Genomic DNA, 16,771 nt, shown 5'->3' with positions numbered 1-16,771 from the left:
GGTTTTGATTTAGATGCTAGCCAACAAACAGCATCTGAAATCTTGAGAATTCTTTGCAGATCTCAATCAATAATGCCTAAACCATTCTTTGTTTAAAAAACCCAAGGAAAACAAGAACAGACCCCAGCATCTGTCCCGACAGCCTGCCTGCCAAGTTCCACTATGGGATTCTGAAATACCCATGACATTAAGTCCTGCGGTCTTCCTCACAAATAAAAAGAATACAAGGTTGGGAGTGGAACAGAAGCAGGTTCTTAAACAGGTGGTTCCCGAGTCTTTAAACTTGTCCAGTGTTTTAATGAGAAAATCTGAAATGAAGAAAACATAGTATCTGGGAAGTTGGACGATTCCCACTAGAATGTTTGGAAACAGTTAGACATGCTTTGAAGTACAAAACAATGAGGTAAACATTAAGAAAAACATTTTTCATATAAGCGTTCAGTACCCACGGAAGTAACACATGGATAAGCCTCCCTGAAGCTATTGGGCATGATATCAAAATATCCTGCCTACTTAGAACGTAAAAGAGCATGTATTTGTGAAACTTGTTTTGACATACAGACTTAGAGAAGTAAACAAATAGCTGTTTGAAAGAGCTACAAACTCAGAAGTGAGCTACAAACAGAAACTACTATGAGCCACTGTGCTAAACATGCTCTCTGCTTCTCCTCTGTCACTGGGTCAAAACTGATGTTTCATTCAGCAGGTAAGAGTCTCATGTGAAGATGTTGGACCAGTTCTGGTCCTTCTCTAGGGCTCATTACAGATGTAGCTTTTGGTCTTGTCTTAGAGTCTTTAATTTGTTACTCAGTATTGAGAACTGGCTTTGGTGTGAGTTCATAGAGTGTTGAGTAGATGTTTTTGAGAGTCCGTACAAACTCTGCAACCCCCCCGCCCTGAAGCAAATGCATCCATGAAATTTGTGTAGAGTGTGATGACCTGCCTTTTGGAAGAAAAGCCAAGTGACTCTCTTGACTGTCTGACAGGTATTAAAAGTGCTGTTTTTGTCAGAGCAGGCACTCTTGATGCATGGTCAGAGCTGCACGGGGAGCTTGCTCAGAAAGCTGGGTAACTTCACTTTGAAAAGTGTGCTGGAGTTGGTTGTGGTGATATGGAATACACTTATGGAGGGTGAATTCCCATTGTATACACAGATACTTCATGCCCCTGCCTTGCCCTCCTGTCCCAAATGGGTTATAACAAAAACCCAGTCTTGAAATCCTAAGGTTTCACTTAGGGTTGCTGGTCTCAGGCATAGGGTGAACCAGTAACGCTGCCAGCATTGGCACTGAAGTAATGGTAGAAAAATCAAAGGCTGCTTGTCTTTCTGTGGAAAGGTTTCTTCTTTTCCTGTTTCTGTGGTATACAGTGGAGTTCAGTCCAGAAAACCCTTGAGTTCGTACAAATGACTCCCTAAAAATTGCAGCTAAATACTGTGTTTGCTCTAAGAATTCCTACAGGGCTTAAGTAACAGTACTGTCTGCCCTCCTTGGCACTTCACAGTGTTTCCATCTTGTATCTCAGAAATCATAATGACAACTGAATGAGAGTTACGTGCATTGTGCACTCTTTTTCATTGCTGTTTCCCCTGCAGGTGATTTTAATAGGCAGCTGATGGGTCAGATGATGCAGATGAACCAAATACTGGGAGATGTGAAAGACCTTCTCAGACAACAGGTACTGTATAAAGGCTTCACTGTGAAATATCCCAAGCTTGCCGCTTTTGATAGAGTTAGGGCAGAATTCACATAACCAGGAAGCTCCTGAGTAGAGTTCATTGCCTCAAGGGCATGATACAGTGGAGGAGAAATAACCGTATAGGTCCTGGTACCTGTGCTTGCTATGGAGGATCACTAAGTGTGGGGGACTTGCTTATTCAGGTCCAGAAAATCTAGTGTCTTAAGTGGAGAGGAACTAGAGTAGCTATCCTAGCCCACTGTTAGGTGGAAGTAGGTCTGTTGCACAGAACTGAAATTGCCTTTGTTTCACTTGCTGGGAGGTGTCAGAACTGGAATTGCTGGTAGCGCATGCCTTTAGTTAAGCATGTCATTCTTAAAGGTCCTGTCGATGAAGGCTGAACTGAAGTACAACCATTATCACTGTTCTTAATTTTATGGCGTACAAATGTAATCTCATTTCAAGATAGAGTACCTATGTTGCATGGTTTGAGTAGCATCTACAGGAAAAATGATAATGGTGGTTCTGGCAGCCAGGTGCAAACTGGAGCTGCCTGTATCCAAATAATGTTTTATTTCCCATATTCTCAAGGTCAAAGAAACGACTTTTCTGAGAAATACCATAGCTGAGTGCCAAGCATGTGGTAAGTATTCCTGTTATTGCCTGTAAAAGGCAACCAGATGAGATGTACAGTCGTTTCAAAACTAGTATTGATTGCATCAGCTTTATGTGGTTTCTAAGAAGTACTTTTTAAAAAATAGTGTCCAAAGTTCTAGATGTATCGGACCCATTTAAAACAGATTTTCATTAGAGAAAAAGCTTTCAGTTTCCATAGACTGGACAATCACCTGTTGGGGGATAAAACGCCACTAAACTGAGCGGTACCACTTACCCTGTACTGTCAGTTCTCACTCTGCCATAAAGCTGTGCCGCATGTTCCTGGGGAGGGAGACCTTGCCTGCTGGGTATCTCATGAACAATCTTAGTTTCTACTAGGGACAAGGGAGCAATCATGTTCTGCTCTAGCTGGTATTGTCAGTCTGAGAAAGATCCTATGCAGTCCACCTGAAACTTGTCTGATTCTGAGTACGCAGTCACTGGTTAAGAGCAGTAAGACCCAAAAGGTGGTCTCCATTTTTTCCCTAAACAGAAGAAATCGATTCTTTCCCAGATGCCACTGCATGGCCCTCCTACACAACTGATAATCAGGACACACATGCATTCAGTGTAAAAACAAAAATACTCTCTCACTGGGTGGGTCAAAAGGCCTTAAACTCATCAGGCCTTTTAGTTGATTTCTTCGCCCAGTCTGTCAACCTCATTAAAACTGAAGTTGAGCTCCAACCAGGTTAACCTTTATGTGTAAGCGCCAAAGAAAAAGTCCTTAAATCCTGCATGCATCAGTACCAACATTCAGCACCTGCCAGAGTCTCAGAAGATGTTGCTTTACCCCAGGACTGGTTTCTGTGCACCTAAGCTAGTGTACCAGCATGTCCTGCTGCATGTTCATGGGCTGCCAGCTACTGCTTCTTTATTCCTCTTATTTGTAGACTGTCAGATATGCTCTTGCAAAACCATGGCATTGTTTTTCTTATGATGGGGTGGTGGTGCTGATTAAGCCAGAGAAATGCCTTGTACCATCACACTTCAGTCTCTTTGGCCAGCTGAGGTCGCTGGCTTTCAGAGTTTCCTCCCCCGGCCAGGAGCAGATCTGTGCTGAGACTAACCTAGCAGGAAGGCTCCCATGTGTAGCCAGGAGAAGCACGTGGACCTAACAAAATAGCCTTAATTTCCCGTGTCTGGGGACGCAGCAAGCTGCTGAGCCATTCTCAGCATGAAGTCTCTTCAGCCGCAGCACAGCTGGTAGCAGCGCAGTGCAGAAACACAAAGCCCCTGCTGCGCAGCATCTTGGGGATGTCTTCAGAGCGCCTGCCAGCTGAAAGCCGTGATGGATGTTTCTTTCAATTGCTGAAACTGTTGTTCTTTCTGCGTTAAAGGTTTGGGAACTGTGAATTTTCCAACTCAGCTTCCTAGGCGCAGTAAACCCAAATGCGAAGTTAATTCCTGCTTCAGGGGAGTCAGGTGTGTGGAGACAGCAGAGGGATTTCAGTGCGGCCCCTGCCCTGAAGGGCTCACGGGAAATGGAGTTACCTGCTCAGATATTGATGAGGTAAAATAGTGACTTTCACTGAATTACAAAAAAAAAAGGGGGGGGGAGCTAAAAAGCAACTGTTTTATACATATCATTGCTTTACTGATGCTTGCTGTCTTCATGATTTGCTGACTGCTTGCACAGTGAATGTTAGTTCATTCTGATTTGATTCTACTTCCCTATGTTGCTGTTGCTGCAACTTTATGGAGGCTATATGTGTGAAAATGTGAAATACCCTGGTGAGTTGAGAAGTCACTTAAAAGAATTCAGTATTTGGAAAAAAACCCAAACAAACCAAACAAAACAAGTTTTTGATGTAGTTGTTTCTATTCCACAAGAAGATGCAGCAGCTTCTGTTACAGGCAGAAGTGCAGAAGCACTTCTTGTCAATATGGGCTTTGTTTCTTTAAATTGTAGCGCTCCTGATCACGCCTTGGAGACCAAAGTCTTCTCTTCAACCCAAAGTGGAGCTGTGTTTTCAACCTTACCTTAAAAGTCTATGAAAGAAAATAAACATTTATTGTTATTGTTCCTTTTGCTTCATTATGGTTGTGTTGAAAGCTGCTAATGTTGACTTAAATCTATTTTTTTTCTTGTACTGTATGTTAGAAATTCAGAGCTTGCTTGTATTGAGGACTGAGTTAATAAATTTACAATATCTTAAATGATTAAATAAAACCTGTGTTAATTGGAATGTGACACTCAGAACACAAACAACAAAACCACTTACAGCTTCACCGCATTTTTTCTGTGTGATGATTTTTGCCCTTACCCTTTAGTGATTTTTTTTTTTTTGTGTGTGTGTGGAAAAGCACCTGGATGTAGTAGACCAGGGAACCAGGAGAATTAGGTCATTAACTGCCTGTGGATAACACAGTGCTACCAGTATACCTGCCTAATGATGTAAAACAGCAAAAGCAATTCCTTTTTTTCTCCTTCCTAGCCAACCAGAGATGTGCTTTGACTGTTTTTTTGGTTTACTCCCTCCTGTAGGCCATCAGCAGAGAAGATGCGATGTGCCCACTTATATCTGTCTGTGAAAAACACGGGGGAGAGAAAGTAGGTTGAGTGTGGCAGTTTCCTGAGTTGCAGGTGATGTCTTTTGTTTTGCCTCACATGGCATGGACTCTGCCTGCTGGAACAGCAGGTGCAAAAAATGGAGGTGAACTCTGAATTGTGAATGCAAGAGGTGAAGCTGAGACAGCTGTGGTGTGAGTTTCATGCCACAGACAACCATGGTGAGAGACTCAAGCCAACCTAGGTGGAGCCCACCAGTATGGATGGGTTCCACCTCCTGAGCTATACCCAGACTGAGGCAGAGCCTACCAATAATCTCCTCCCTGTCATTTTCAGGGTTGGAGCAACTCTAGCCGTGACAGCAGTGGATAGAAAACCAACTGAGACTGGTCTGTAGTGGCCCGATATTAACATGGTTTTCTGTGAGCAGTCAGGCTCTGCCAATGGAGATTGATGTGCCTTCATGTTCCTGCCACCACTCCATGTGGCAGACCTGATCTGACATTAGAAACAGCAAGGACATTTTCCCAGAACGATGTCATAGAGATACAGTCTTGCTTATATGAGGTCTTTAAGTGGACACTGCTATTAAAATGACACCTAGTCTGGTGCGGTTTTGTTCATCAGTAGGTATCTCCTTTAACAGCTGGATTTTCACTTACAGTTGTGCAGGGGAGAGATAATAAATGGCAATAGCTTTTCATTGTCTGATAAGAGGGGATCTGTTATATTATTTGTTTTCCTGAGTTAGCTGAGACTAAGAAAGTAAGTAATGTTTTGCTTTTTTTTAAAGCTCTTTAGGAATGTCTTCTGGCAGAGCACCTTTCTACTGAATAAACTCTTTTTGTACCTCCTAATAACTGGCATTTATAAAGAAGTTCATGTGCAAGTTCTAATAAAGGCAAATTTGGAAGGTTCCTCACTAAGAGCTGCCATCATCTTTTCTGAGGCTGCTAGCATCTCTGCAATATGCTCCCTTATTCATTACGGTTTGAAGAGATTACTTTAATAAGCTTATAGCCTCTATCTTGGGAACCGCACCTCTGCTCTGTATGGTGTAATTTGAGTGCCCTCTGCTGTCTGCAATTAAAAATCCATAGCAAATAAGCAGCACAAGATGTCTGTCCTAGGTTTTATATTTTCCTTAAGCTAGTTGTGGACCTACGTCTGACAAATCTTTCCATCAAACACGCTTTGATATTAAACATACCTTTCCTTTCTTCCTTGTGTGTGTGTGTGTGTGTGTGTGTGTGGTTACAAGTTGTATGTTTGTTGTAGGTGGATATCTTCTGGTGTGTTCTCCCTCCATTTTGCGGATGTTTTTATTTGGCAAGGAGGGGGGGAAGGCATATTTTAAAAACTCTTTTATGTTTCTTTCTCATGTTTCTTATTTGTTGTTGTCTTTGAGCCATATGCAGCATGATGGCATGTTGATGTTTTTGATACTCTTACAAATATTACCTAGCGGCTAGTGTTGATGTTGGAGAGGCAGCAGTGTGGGATGTGGTTCCCAAACTGGCAAGGCCAGTGAAGTGGGTCACAGCTGTTCTGTAAAGCCACATGAGGCAATGAAGCGAATGGTGCCTTCAGGCCAAGAGTGATGCTGTGGACATGTGGTATTTTGGGAGAGCTGCTGAGGGTTGTCTGTGAGCCTCCAGTCTAGAAATATGTGCGTGCCACTGACATACCACTGCTTATCTGGCTTACATTTGGGTTACTTCTGGTAATGAGATTTGCCCAAATACAAATGCAGGAGAATGCTGCTGCCACTTTTGTGTACACAGAACACAACTGCAGGACCATTTGGTGGGTATGTAGCTTTCCTGATATTGTGGTCTGGACCCTTTCCAGGGGGCTCTCAGCCTCTGAGGGAGTTGAACTTGCCCAGCAAAAGGAAGGATTGAGGATCAGAACTTAGGGCATCAACTACGAGCTATAATGGAAGATTGTGGATGTTACTTAAATTACAGAGATAGCTGAAGATGTACTTGGGTCAGAAATATCTGCAGAGACTGTTTCCTCTGTAAGCCAGCTCTGAACAGAAGACATACAGACGTTGCATGTAACATTGTCTTCGACTGAGGTGTCAGTGCACATAGTCAGTGTCTGGATGTTACTGAAGCAGGAACATGCACTCGGTTCATTTTTTTCTTTGCAGTGTCGTTACAACCCTTGCTTTCCTGGAGTGCGATGTGTCAACACAGCTCCAGGTTTCCGATGTGAGACCTGTCCCCCGGGATATACAGGGCAAACCGTGCAAGGGATAGGAATCAACTACGCGAAGAGCAATAAGCAGGTGAGTGGCAGCATCCCTGCAGGAACCGCCATTGCAAGGTGCTGGTTTATACGGATGCACCTGTATTGCGTTTTATTTCGATTAGAAGATCCAAGTTGTGTTTTCTTGGCTTTAATGGGAGTATTGACAGTCTAAGACTCAGGACTGGTATGGAGACAAGAAAAAATGTCATCTTCATAGGTATCTCTGATCAATTTTAAAGGGGGGTCTGCTCATTTCTGTGAACTGGCTTTGAACTAGGAAGAATATGATAGAAAACACCTATTCTACTGTCATTTTTCGCATGTTCCTGTAGCACCCTACAAGGGGAACATGGTTATTGTCTAAACTCTTGTGGGTGAACCAGAAACCCATCCTAAGGTTGAAATTTTCTGTATCACAGTGTCTCTTCAGACTTTATATGTGTCTGGATATAGATTGGAAAGCTAGCCTATGGGTATGTCTGTGCCATTCGGAGACCAGTTTCAGGAGTGGCTATGACTATTTTCTAGGCTTAGTGGCTTTTCTTCAGACTTGGATCTCAAACTGACGTTGTTTTTATTACATGTTCATTTGTTTTATTGCTAGGTCTGCTTAGATATTGATGAATGTCAGAATGGTGGACTTGGACTCTGCGTTCCAAATTCCCATTGCATAAACACTTTGGTAAGAACCCTTTCATTTGTGGCTTTAAAAAATTGCTTGTTTTAAAATTCCATGAGGCTAGAATTGGATTTATGGCTCTGATTGAAGAGCTGAATAATATAATGTTTGTTGGCTTCATCTAAACCAAAGAATCCTTTCCTCTTTTCCTGACTGATAATAAAAAAATCAATATTTTATTTGTCATTTACATGTACATCTGAGCTGTATTCTTATCATTTTCCCTGAGGAACGGCAGGAACTCTTCTCTCCATGCCATCCAGTTATGTGTGTTATTGCAAGGAACCCCCTTTGAAAGATTAAACCTTTGCTTCCCCTCATCTCTTCCCACCTGGGAACTGCTGCAGCAAGGTGTTCCCCTGGGTGCTCTTTTTGTAGGAGTAATGTCTTCACTTCATTAGGGTATTTATACAGCAGTAGATATCCTTCTAAATTAGTACAGAGAGGAGGAGAGCTGCACCTGATACAACACTACCTATAGATCCAGGAGAGGAAGCATAGCAGAAGTAGAAATGGTTTGAAAGATGTTAGGATCCAATAGAAGGGGCATACAACCATTTTAATGCTATAAAGCAAGTTGCACCTTTCACTTAGAATCACAGAATCATTTAGGTTGGAAAAGACCATTAAGATCATCAAGTCCAACTGTTTACCCAACACCATCAAGTCCACCACTAAACCATATTGCTAAGCACCATGTCTACGTGTCTTTTAAATACTTCCAGGGATGATGACTCAACCTCCTACCTGGGCAGCCTGTTCCAATACTTGACAACCCATTCCGTGAAGAAATTTTTCCTAGTATGCAATCTAAACCTCCCCTGGGGCAACTTGAGGCCATTTCGTCTCATCCTGTCACTTGCTACTTGGGAAAAGAGCCTGACACCCACCTTGCTACAGCCTCCTTTCAGGTAGTTGTAGAGAGCAATAGTGTCCCCTTAGCCTTCTCTTCTCCAGGCTAAACAACTCCGGTTCCCTTAGCTGCTCTTCATCACACTTGTTCTCTAGAGCCTTCACCAGCTTCATTGCTCTTCTCTGGACACGCTCCAGCACCTCAACATCCTTCTTGTAGTGAGGGGCCCAAAACTGAATACTCTTATTCGAGGTGTGGCCTCACCAGTGCCAAGTACAGGGCAACGATCACTTCCCTACTCCTGCTGGCCACACTATTTCTGATACAGGCCAGGACGCTGTTCGCCTTCTTGGCCACCTGAGCACACTGCTGGCTCATGTTCAGCTGGCTGTCAACCAGCACCCCCAGGTCCTTTTCTGCCAGGCAGCTCTCCAGCCACTCCTCCCCAAGCCCAAGTATTGCATGAGGTTGTTGTGACCCAAGTGCAGGACGTGGCATTTAGCCTTGTTGAACCTCATACATTTGGCCTTGGCCCATTGATCCAGCCTGTTCAGATCTCTCTGTAAAGTCTTCTTACCCTCAAACGGATGATAACTCACTCCCAACTTGGTGTCATAGAATCGTTAAATACTTTCGGTTGGAAGGGACCTAGTCCAACCCCCCCTCAACAAGCAGGGACATCTTTAACTATATCAGGTTTCTTAGAGCCCCGTCCAACCTGTCCTGGAACGTTTTCAGGGATGGGGCATCTACTACCTCTCTGGGCAACCTGTGCCAGGGTTTCACCACCCGCAATGTGAAAAGTTTCTTCCTTACACCTAGTCTAAATCTACACTCTTTTAGTTTAAAACCACTACCCTTGTCCTATTGCAACAGGCCCTGCTAAAAAGTCTGTCCCCATCTTTCTTATAGGCCCCCTTTAAGTATTGGCAGGCTGCAGCAAGGTCTCCCCGGAGCCTTCTCTTCTCCAGGCTGAACAACCCCAACTGTCTCAGTCTGTCCTTGTAGGAGAGGTGTTCCATCCCTCTGATCATTTTGGTGGCCCTCTTCTGGACCTGCTCTAACAGCTCCATGTCTTTCCTGTGTTGAGGGCTCCAGAGCTAGATGCAGGACTCCAGGTGGGGTCTCACCAGACCAGAGTAGAGGGCCACAATCACCTCCCTTGACCTGCTGGCCACGCTGCTCTGGATGCAGCCCAGGATACAGTTGGCCTTCTGGGCTGCGAGCACACATTCCCGGCTCATGTTCAGCTTTTCATCCACCAGTACCCCCAAGTCCTTCTGGGCACAGCTGCTCTCAATCCGTTCATCTCCTCAGCCAGTAATGATACTGGGGGTTGCCCTGACCCAGGTGCAGGACCCTGCACTTGTTTTTGTGGAACCTCATGAGGTTCACACGGGCCCATTCCTTGAGCTTGTCCAGGTCCCTCTGGATGGCATCCTGTCCCTCAGGTGTGTCACTCGCACCACTCAGCTTGGCATCTTCTGCGAACTTGCTGAGGGTGCACTCGATCCCACTGTCTATGTCATTGATGAAGATATTACAGAGTACTGGTCCCAGTACAGACCCCTGAGGGACACCACTTGTCACCAATCTCCATTCGGACACTGAGCTGTTGACCACTACCCTCTGGATGTGACCATCCAACCAATTCCTCATCCACCCCACAGTACACCTGTCAAATCCATCTCTCTCCAATTTAGAGGGAAGGATGTTGGATGGGACCATGTCAAAGGCCTTACAGAAGTCCAGTCAGACGACATCTGTAGCTCTTCCTTTGTCCACTGCTGTGGTCACTCCACCCTAGAAGGCAACTAGGTTGGTCAGGCAGGACTTGCCGTTGGTGAAACCATGCTGGCTGTCTCAAGTCGCCTCCATGTCCTCCATGTGCCTTGGCATAGCTTCTAGGAGGATCTGCTCTATGATTTTCGCAGGCACAGAGGTGAGGCTGACAGGTCAGTAGTTCCCAGGGCCCTCCTTGCTACCATTTTTAAAAATGGGTGTAATGTTTTCCTTTCTGCAGTCTGCAGGGACTTCACCCGACTGCCAGGACTTTTTACATATTGTGGAGTGTGGCTTGGCAACTACATCAGCCAATTCCCTCCAGGCTCTGGGATGCATCTCATCAGATCCCATAGACCTGTGTATGTTCAGGTTCCTCAGATGTTCTCATACATGATCTTCTCTTTCAGTGGGAGGGACTTAGGTCTTCCAGTCCTCGTCTTGCAGTCCATCCCCTTGAGAGATGCGGGAAGAGAGACTGCCAGTGAAAACTGAGGCAAACAAGTCATTGAGTACCTCAGTCTTCTCCTCATCCCTTGTTACCACTCTGCCAGTCTTGCTCATCAACGAGGTTATGCTTTCTTTGACCTTCCTTTTCTGGCTGACATACCTGTAGAAGCCCTTCTTAATACTCTTTGCATTCCTTGCCAAGTTCAGCTCCAGCCACGCCTTGGCCTTCCTGACTCCTTCCCTACACAACCAGGCAGTGTCCCTGTGCTCTTCCCAGGATGCCTGTCCTTGCTTCCACTGCCTGTGCATTTTCTTTTTGTCCTTTTATTTGACCAGCAGGTCTTGACTCCGCCATGCTGGTCTCTTGCCTTCTTCCTTTCCTGATTTCTTATACCTGGGGATCGAGAGCTCTTGCGCTCGCTGGAAAGCATCCTTGAAGATCTGCCAGCTCTGTTCTGCTCCCTTGTCCCTGAGGGCAGTTTCCCAGGGAGTCCTATTGACTAACCCCCTGAAGAGCTGGAAGTTTGCTTTCCTCAAGTTCAGGGTACTGACTTTACTCTTTGCCTGCCCCATATCCCTCAGGACTGTGAACTCCACCAGTGCATGATCACTGCAGCCCAGGCTGCCTCCAGTCTTGGTGTCACCAATTAGCTCACATGCCTTTGTGAACAACAGGTCCAGTATGGTATCCTCTCTGGTAGGGCTGTCTATTGCCTGGCACAGGAAGTTATCCTCCATGCACTCCAGGAGTCTCCTGGATTGCGTGCAGCTCGTCGTGCTGCTTTCCAGCAGATGTCAGGGTGGTTGAAGTTCCCTGGTAGGACAAGAGCCTGCAAGCACGATGCCTCCAGTGGCTGGAGTGAGAAGGCTTCATCATAGACTCCCCTTGACTGAGTGGCCTGTAGTAGTCGCCAACCACAAGATTCCCTTTGTTGCCTCGGTCACTGATTCTTACGGATAAGCTTTCGACTTGCTTGTGGCTATTCTTCAGAGACAGCTCTTCACACTCTATCCATTTCTTCATGTAGAGGGCAATGCCTCTGCCTCTCCTTCCTCAGCTGTCCCTTTTGAACAGCCTGTAGCCATCGATAGCCACACTCCAGTTGTGGGATTCATCCCACCAAGTTTCAGTAATAGCAACCAGGTCATAGCTTTCTAGCAGCACAGTGGCTAGAAAATCTCCTCCTATTTGTTGCGAATGATGCATGCATTGGTGTAGAGGCACTTCAACTGTGCAGTCAGCCATGTCACCCTCTTGGAGGAACATCCCCTAGTTCCTTTGAGGTCTTTTGCTGGTGCAGCAGGCAGGCATCTGTAAACTTACTGAGGGAGCACTCGATCTCCTCATCCAGATCATTGATAAAGATATTAAACAGAACTTGCCCCAGTACTGAGCCCTGGGGAACACTGCTTGTGACTGGCTGCCAGCTGGATTTAACTCTTCACCACAACTCTTTGGGCCCAGCCATCCAGCCAGCTTGTTACCCATCAAAGAGTACAACCGTCTAGGCCGTGAGCAGCCAGTTTCTCCAGGAGAATGCTGTGGGAGACAGTGCCAAAGGCTTTACTAAAGTCCAGGTAGGCAACATCCACAGCCCATCCCTCGTCCACTAATTGGGTCACCTGGTCATAGAAGGAGATCAGGTTGGTCAAGCAGGACCTGCCTTTCATGAACCCATGCTGTCTGGGCCTGATCACATGTTTGTCCTGTACGTGCCACTTATGGCACTGTCAAATAGTGTTCAGCTATAGTTGGGTGCACAGAGCAGGCTTTCTCCGTAACAGGAGAAGGGTTAAGTTTCCTGCAGGTGTAAAGGTGGTCCTTTTTGCAGCTAGGTATCATTGAGGCTATCAGCAGTGTTGGAAGTGGTGTGCTTTCTTTGTGAATAACCTTGTTTTTCTAGGACTGCTTTCACTGTTCAGTATGTTTCTCTCTCTTTCTCTCTTTTTTTCCTTTTTATATATCTAGAACATTTCTGTCACGTATTGCATCTTATTGCACGAGTAGACATTACTAGTCCTCTTCAGGAGGCCTATTTGCAGAGGGCAGCAAGTGGTCTGGCAGCTGTCAAAACAGAGCAGTGTGGGTTTTTTATTCCTGTCTCCCTTTAGAAACAGTTTGGTCTGGAAGTACTGACTTAAAGGCTATTTTAATGAATACCAGGGTTTGATATAGGACAGAATATACTGAGCAAGTTCAGGAGACTCTAGAAGATGTTACACTGCCATCCATTAGGAGAAAGTGCACAGGCTGGTATGTTTTACATAGGCCATACCATTTGCATGGCCCAGTGATTATTTTACTGTTCAGTCATCTGTGTATCTTCATCTTCAGCCTGAAAGTATGCAGACAGCACGGAGTTAAAATTTGGAGTAAAGCTAGGAACAGATGACAAAAATAATGCCTAGTTGGATATTAGATGTATCTCTCTATGATGGTGGACTGGGACAATCCTGACAGTTCCTCCAACAGGCTTTGTACAGGAAGAGTGAAGTTGTGTGAATCACCTCAGTTTCACAAAAGGGTGGATATACAAGTTCATCAGAGATCTGCCTGCTTCTGTTCCTTGACATGTCAAAAATAATTATTCTTCTCTATAGGGAAAAAAGATTGTTTTCAGTGAACTTTTATGTCGTAGGTTACAAGTATGTAACCTTGAGATAGAGACAAAAGCCTAAATTAAATGCCTAAAGAAGACCCCTTCTTATCAGTATTTATCCATTTATCCATGCAGTGATTATCCAAGCACCCCCTGAGACTCATTGTCTTGGCTTCCTTGGGTTTTTTTACACAGGAGACTGGCACAAATAGAAAATTGTATGTGTCTAGGTAAACTACTGCAAAAGCTTACATGGATGTTCTTACTGCACTGTAAATGAAGATGACTGTGTCTTCAACTCCTGAATTCTTTTCTGAAGAACAACATTTAGCAATAAGTGACTTAGAAACATTTAAGTTAAAAAAAAAAGGGGGGGGCAAAGACTTGATGAACTTTCTTTTCTTTGATTAAAAGTTGTGCCCAGCTGAGTTTAGATAACCCGATGGGTCTGCTTTGCACTGAAATAAGAGCATCCAGTTTGATTAAGCAGATGCTTCTTAGACTTTTACACAAAGTTTTGGCCACCTGGAAGCAGCTGAGAGGGATGCTGGTAGGAACAAGGCAACATAAGAAGCTGCTATGTGATTTTCTCTGGCTTAACAAAAGCCTGGTATAAACAAGCAAAAGCTGAGTGTGTTTTCCAGCATGCACTGTGGGAGCCAAACCTGAATTTTGCATAGAAAATAAAGTTTGTTCACTGTGCAAGAGGCTTCAGTGGATGAAAAACTACACATGCACAGCGTAAGCAGTGTGACATGAATCTTGCTGACGTGTTTGCTTTAAAAGAAAAAGAAGTCCTGTTAAAAGGCTGGCTAGTAATTTTTTGTTCTTACAGGGATCTTACCACTGTGGCCAGTGCAAACCAGGATATACAGGAGACCAAGCCAGGGGATGCCAGGCTGAGAGGAGCTGCAGAAATCGAGCCCTCAATCCATGCAGTATCCATGCCCGTTGTATTGAGGAGAGGAGAGGAGAGGTGACATGCCTTGTGAGTTCATGAATTCATGCATTTGTACAGTGAAAAACAGTCTTTTCTAGGCTGGGACTGAGAAAGTCTTTGTGATCATTTTATACAGTTGAATGTTTTAACCAGATTGTGGGACCCTGGGCCAGACTAGCTATGAAAATAACTGGGCTGAGTCTATCTTGCAATTGTTTTCTTCTTGTAGCATGTCTGTAAGGCAGCAATACTCGTGTACCTTATTTACTGTGTCTGTGTAATTAGATCTTTTGTGAATGGCTTTTATAGACTTTCTATAGTCTCCTCAGAAAGGACTGTCAAGTGTCACTCTACAGAAGACATCGCAAGGGCAAATTCCTCTCCTGGTGCTCAGCTACATAGCTGTGAGTAGGGATCCTCTCTGCATACCCAACTGCCTGTATTTGCCTGCTGATAGAGGTGGTATTTTTCCAAGCGAGACCACAGATTCTAGGCACAGGTAGGCTGTACTGTGCTTTCCAGCCCTGGGAGCAGAGAAGCACCAGGTGGCATATGAACTTCCATTGTATGAGTCTAACTGAAGCATATTACTTAGTTTTTCCAGCTTGCAAGGGGAAGCAAGAGCCTAATCCTGTGTCCTAAATCTGGATACAGTGCGTGCTTCTGCAGGCACTCGCTTTGGTTTCATTTTCAAGTACATCTATTTCAAAAAAGGAGAATCTAGGATATTTTAAGTCCATGCTGTAATGGGAAAATGCCTAGATACTTGCGTTAGGCAAGTCCTCCTTTTAAGGGGAGGCCAGAGTTTGACATGCAGTTCTATGCATGTGTCTTCCGTTACAACACAAATTAGTCATTGGTTTGAAAGAGTACCAATTTAATTGGCTAGGATAAACTTGTGTGCAGAGGCAGTTGCTTTACTGATGCAAGCTTAGTAACTGTCAGTGCAGTTTTCTCTTAAAAATTCCTCTAGTTACAAATGTATTCTTGAGATACTGAACAAAACACAGTCATCCCATCTAACCATGGGCCCCTTGCTGAGATGCTAGGTGCATATTCTGCCTAGGTCCCCTCTTTTCTATTTTTTCCACCTGCAGGTGAGGAACCAAAATTGATTCCTGACCGGCGTCTAAGAGAAATCTGTATCTCCCACTGAAATCATTAGGTGTTGCAGGCACACATTCCATTTAACACCAAGTCTTAGGTCTTTCTAGCTGAGCCTACATATAGAGAGCTTGAAACAAAGATTTTCTTTCTACGTTGAGAGATGCTGAAGCGTACCTTGTACTGCAATGTCTGTCCATGCTTCTGTATGTTAGTGTTTTCAAGACTGATGTGGGATTTCCTTCTTGAATATTGCTACAGTGACTCATTAACCTTTTGGTAGTACTACCATGGTGTTTTATTGATAGTGTGGCATTGGCTGGGCTGGTGATGGTTATATCTGCGGAAAAGATGTTGACATTGATGGCTACCCTAACGAAGAACTCTTATGCTCTGCTGAAAACTGCAGAAAGGTAAGAAATTCTTTCTTAATCCTGTAATAATTCAGAGCATGAAGGGGTGAAGAGGAAGGGTGGGATAAACATAACTAGATATATCAATCTTTTTTCAAGTTACTGAATTCTTCTGGATAAATTGTGTTTAATTTGATTAAATTAACAACAGAAAAAGTTATTAAAATTATGAAGGCATCCATTTTACCCAAGGAACACCAGACATGTCTCATTTTTTGTTTAGGACAATTGCAGATTTGTCCCAAACTCTGGACAAGAAGATGCCGATGGTGATGGGATTGGAGATGCCTGTGATGATGATGCAGATGGAGATGGCATTCCTAATGAGCAGGTGCTGTGTATAGATCAGGGTGCAGGGGTCTGTGCAAACAGAAGAATTTCATGTTACTGCAGTCGGCAGTGATTTTGAAGTCTGGCTCACTACTATTTGCTAGAGATTATCCCATACCCATCACAGTCAGCAGCTCTCTAATCTTTTCTTTTTTCTTTTATATGATGCTATTATAAGACCTGAAAAACCCAGGCTGTTTCCCCCAGCCTTAAATCCTGCCAGTGTATGCTCTATTATTATATTTCAGCATTGAATTCTAGAACTTTTTATATATAGAACTTGTGTCCTGCTGTCCCATAGCATGGCCTTCAGGAATATTACTTGCGTCAGTGTCTTTCTTTTTAAAGAGCAGGTTGACCTGACATCACATTCCATGAGGGATTGAGAATGCACATAAATTAATGGGTGTCTTGCCAATAACTTGAAAAAACTTTGAATCATGTTCTCAAAGCAAAAGAGGTTTCCATGTGGGTACGCTACTGCAGAACGTATCAGAGAATAAATTCAGACTGTA

General features: G+C 44.2%; 1 protein-coding gene across 1 annotated transcript in view; it reads left to right on the top strand.

Moving 5' to 3' along the window:
• Positions 1 to 16,771, top strand: part of THBS4 (thrombospondin 4) — a gene marked incomplete at both ends in the record, with an annotated part of 42,277 nt that overhangs the window by 13,564 nt on the left and 11,942 nt on the right. Inside the window, 8 exons of the mRNA XM_082012756.1 lie at positions 1,595 to 1,677; positions 2,269 to 2,320; positions 3,675 to 3,847; positions 7,005 to 7,142; positions 7,710 to 7,787; positions 14,305 to 14,457; positions 15,822 to 15,926; positions 16,150 to 16,257. Coding sequence (XP_081868882.1) covers positions 1,595 to 1,677; positions 2,269 to 2,320; positions 3,675 to 3,847; positions 7,005 to 7,142; positions 7,710 to 7,787; positions 14,305 to 14,457; positions 15,822 to 15,926; positions 16,150 to 16,257 — 890 coding nt within the window. The remainder of the gene's footprint in view (positions 1 to 1,594; positions 1,678 to 2,268; positions 2,321 to 3,674; positions 3,848 to 7,004; positions 7,143 to 7,709; positions 7,788 to 14,304; positions 14,458 to 15,821; positions 15,927 to 16,149; positions 16,258 to 16,771) is intronic.

The sequence above is a fragment of the Phaethon aethereus genome, assembly GCF_964289735.1.
Source record: "Phaethon aethereus genome assembly, chromosome: Z".
In the NCBI taxonomy this organism is placed as follows: Eukaryota; Metazoa; Chordata; class Aves; order Phaethontiformes; family Phaethontidae; genus Phaethon; species Phaethon aethereus.
Note: the sequence above shows the minus strand (reverse complement) of the source record. Positions and strands in the feature narration are given on the sequence as shown.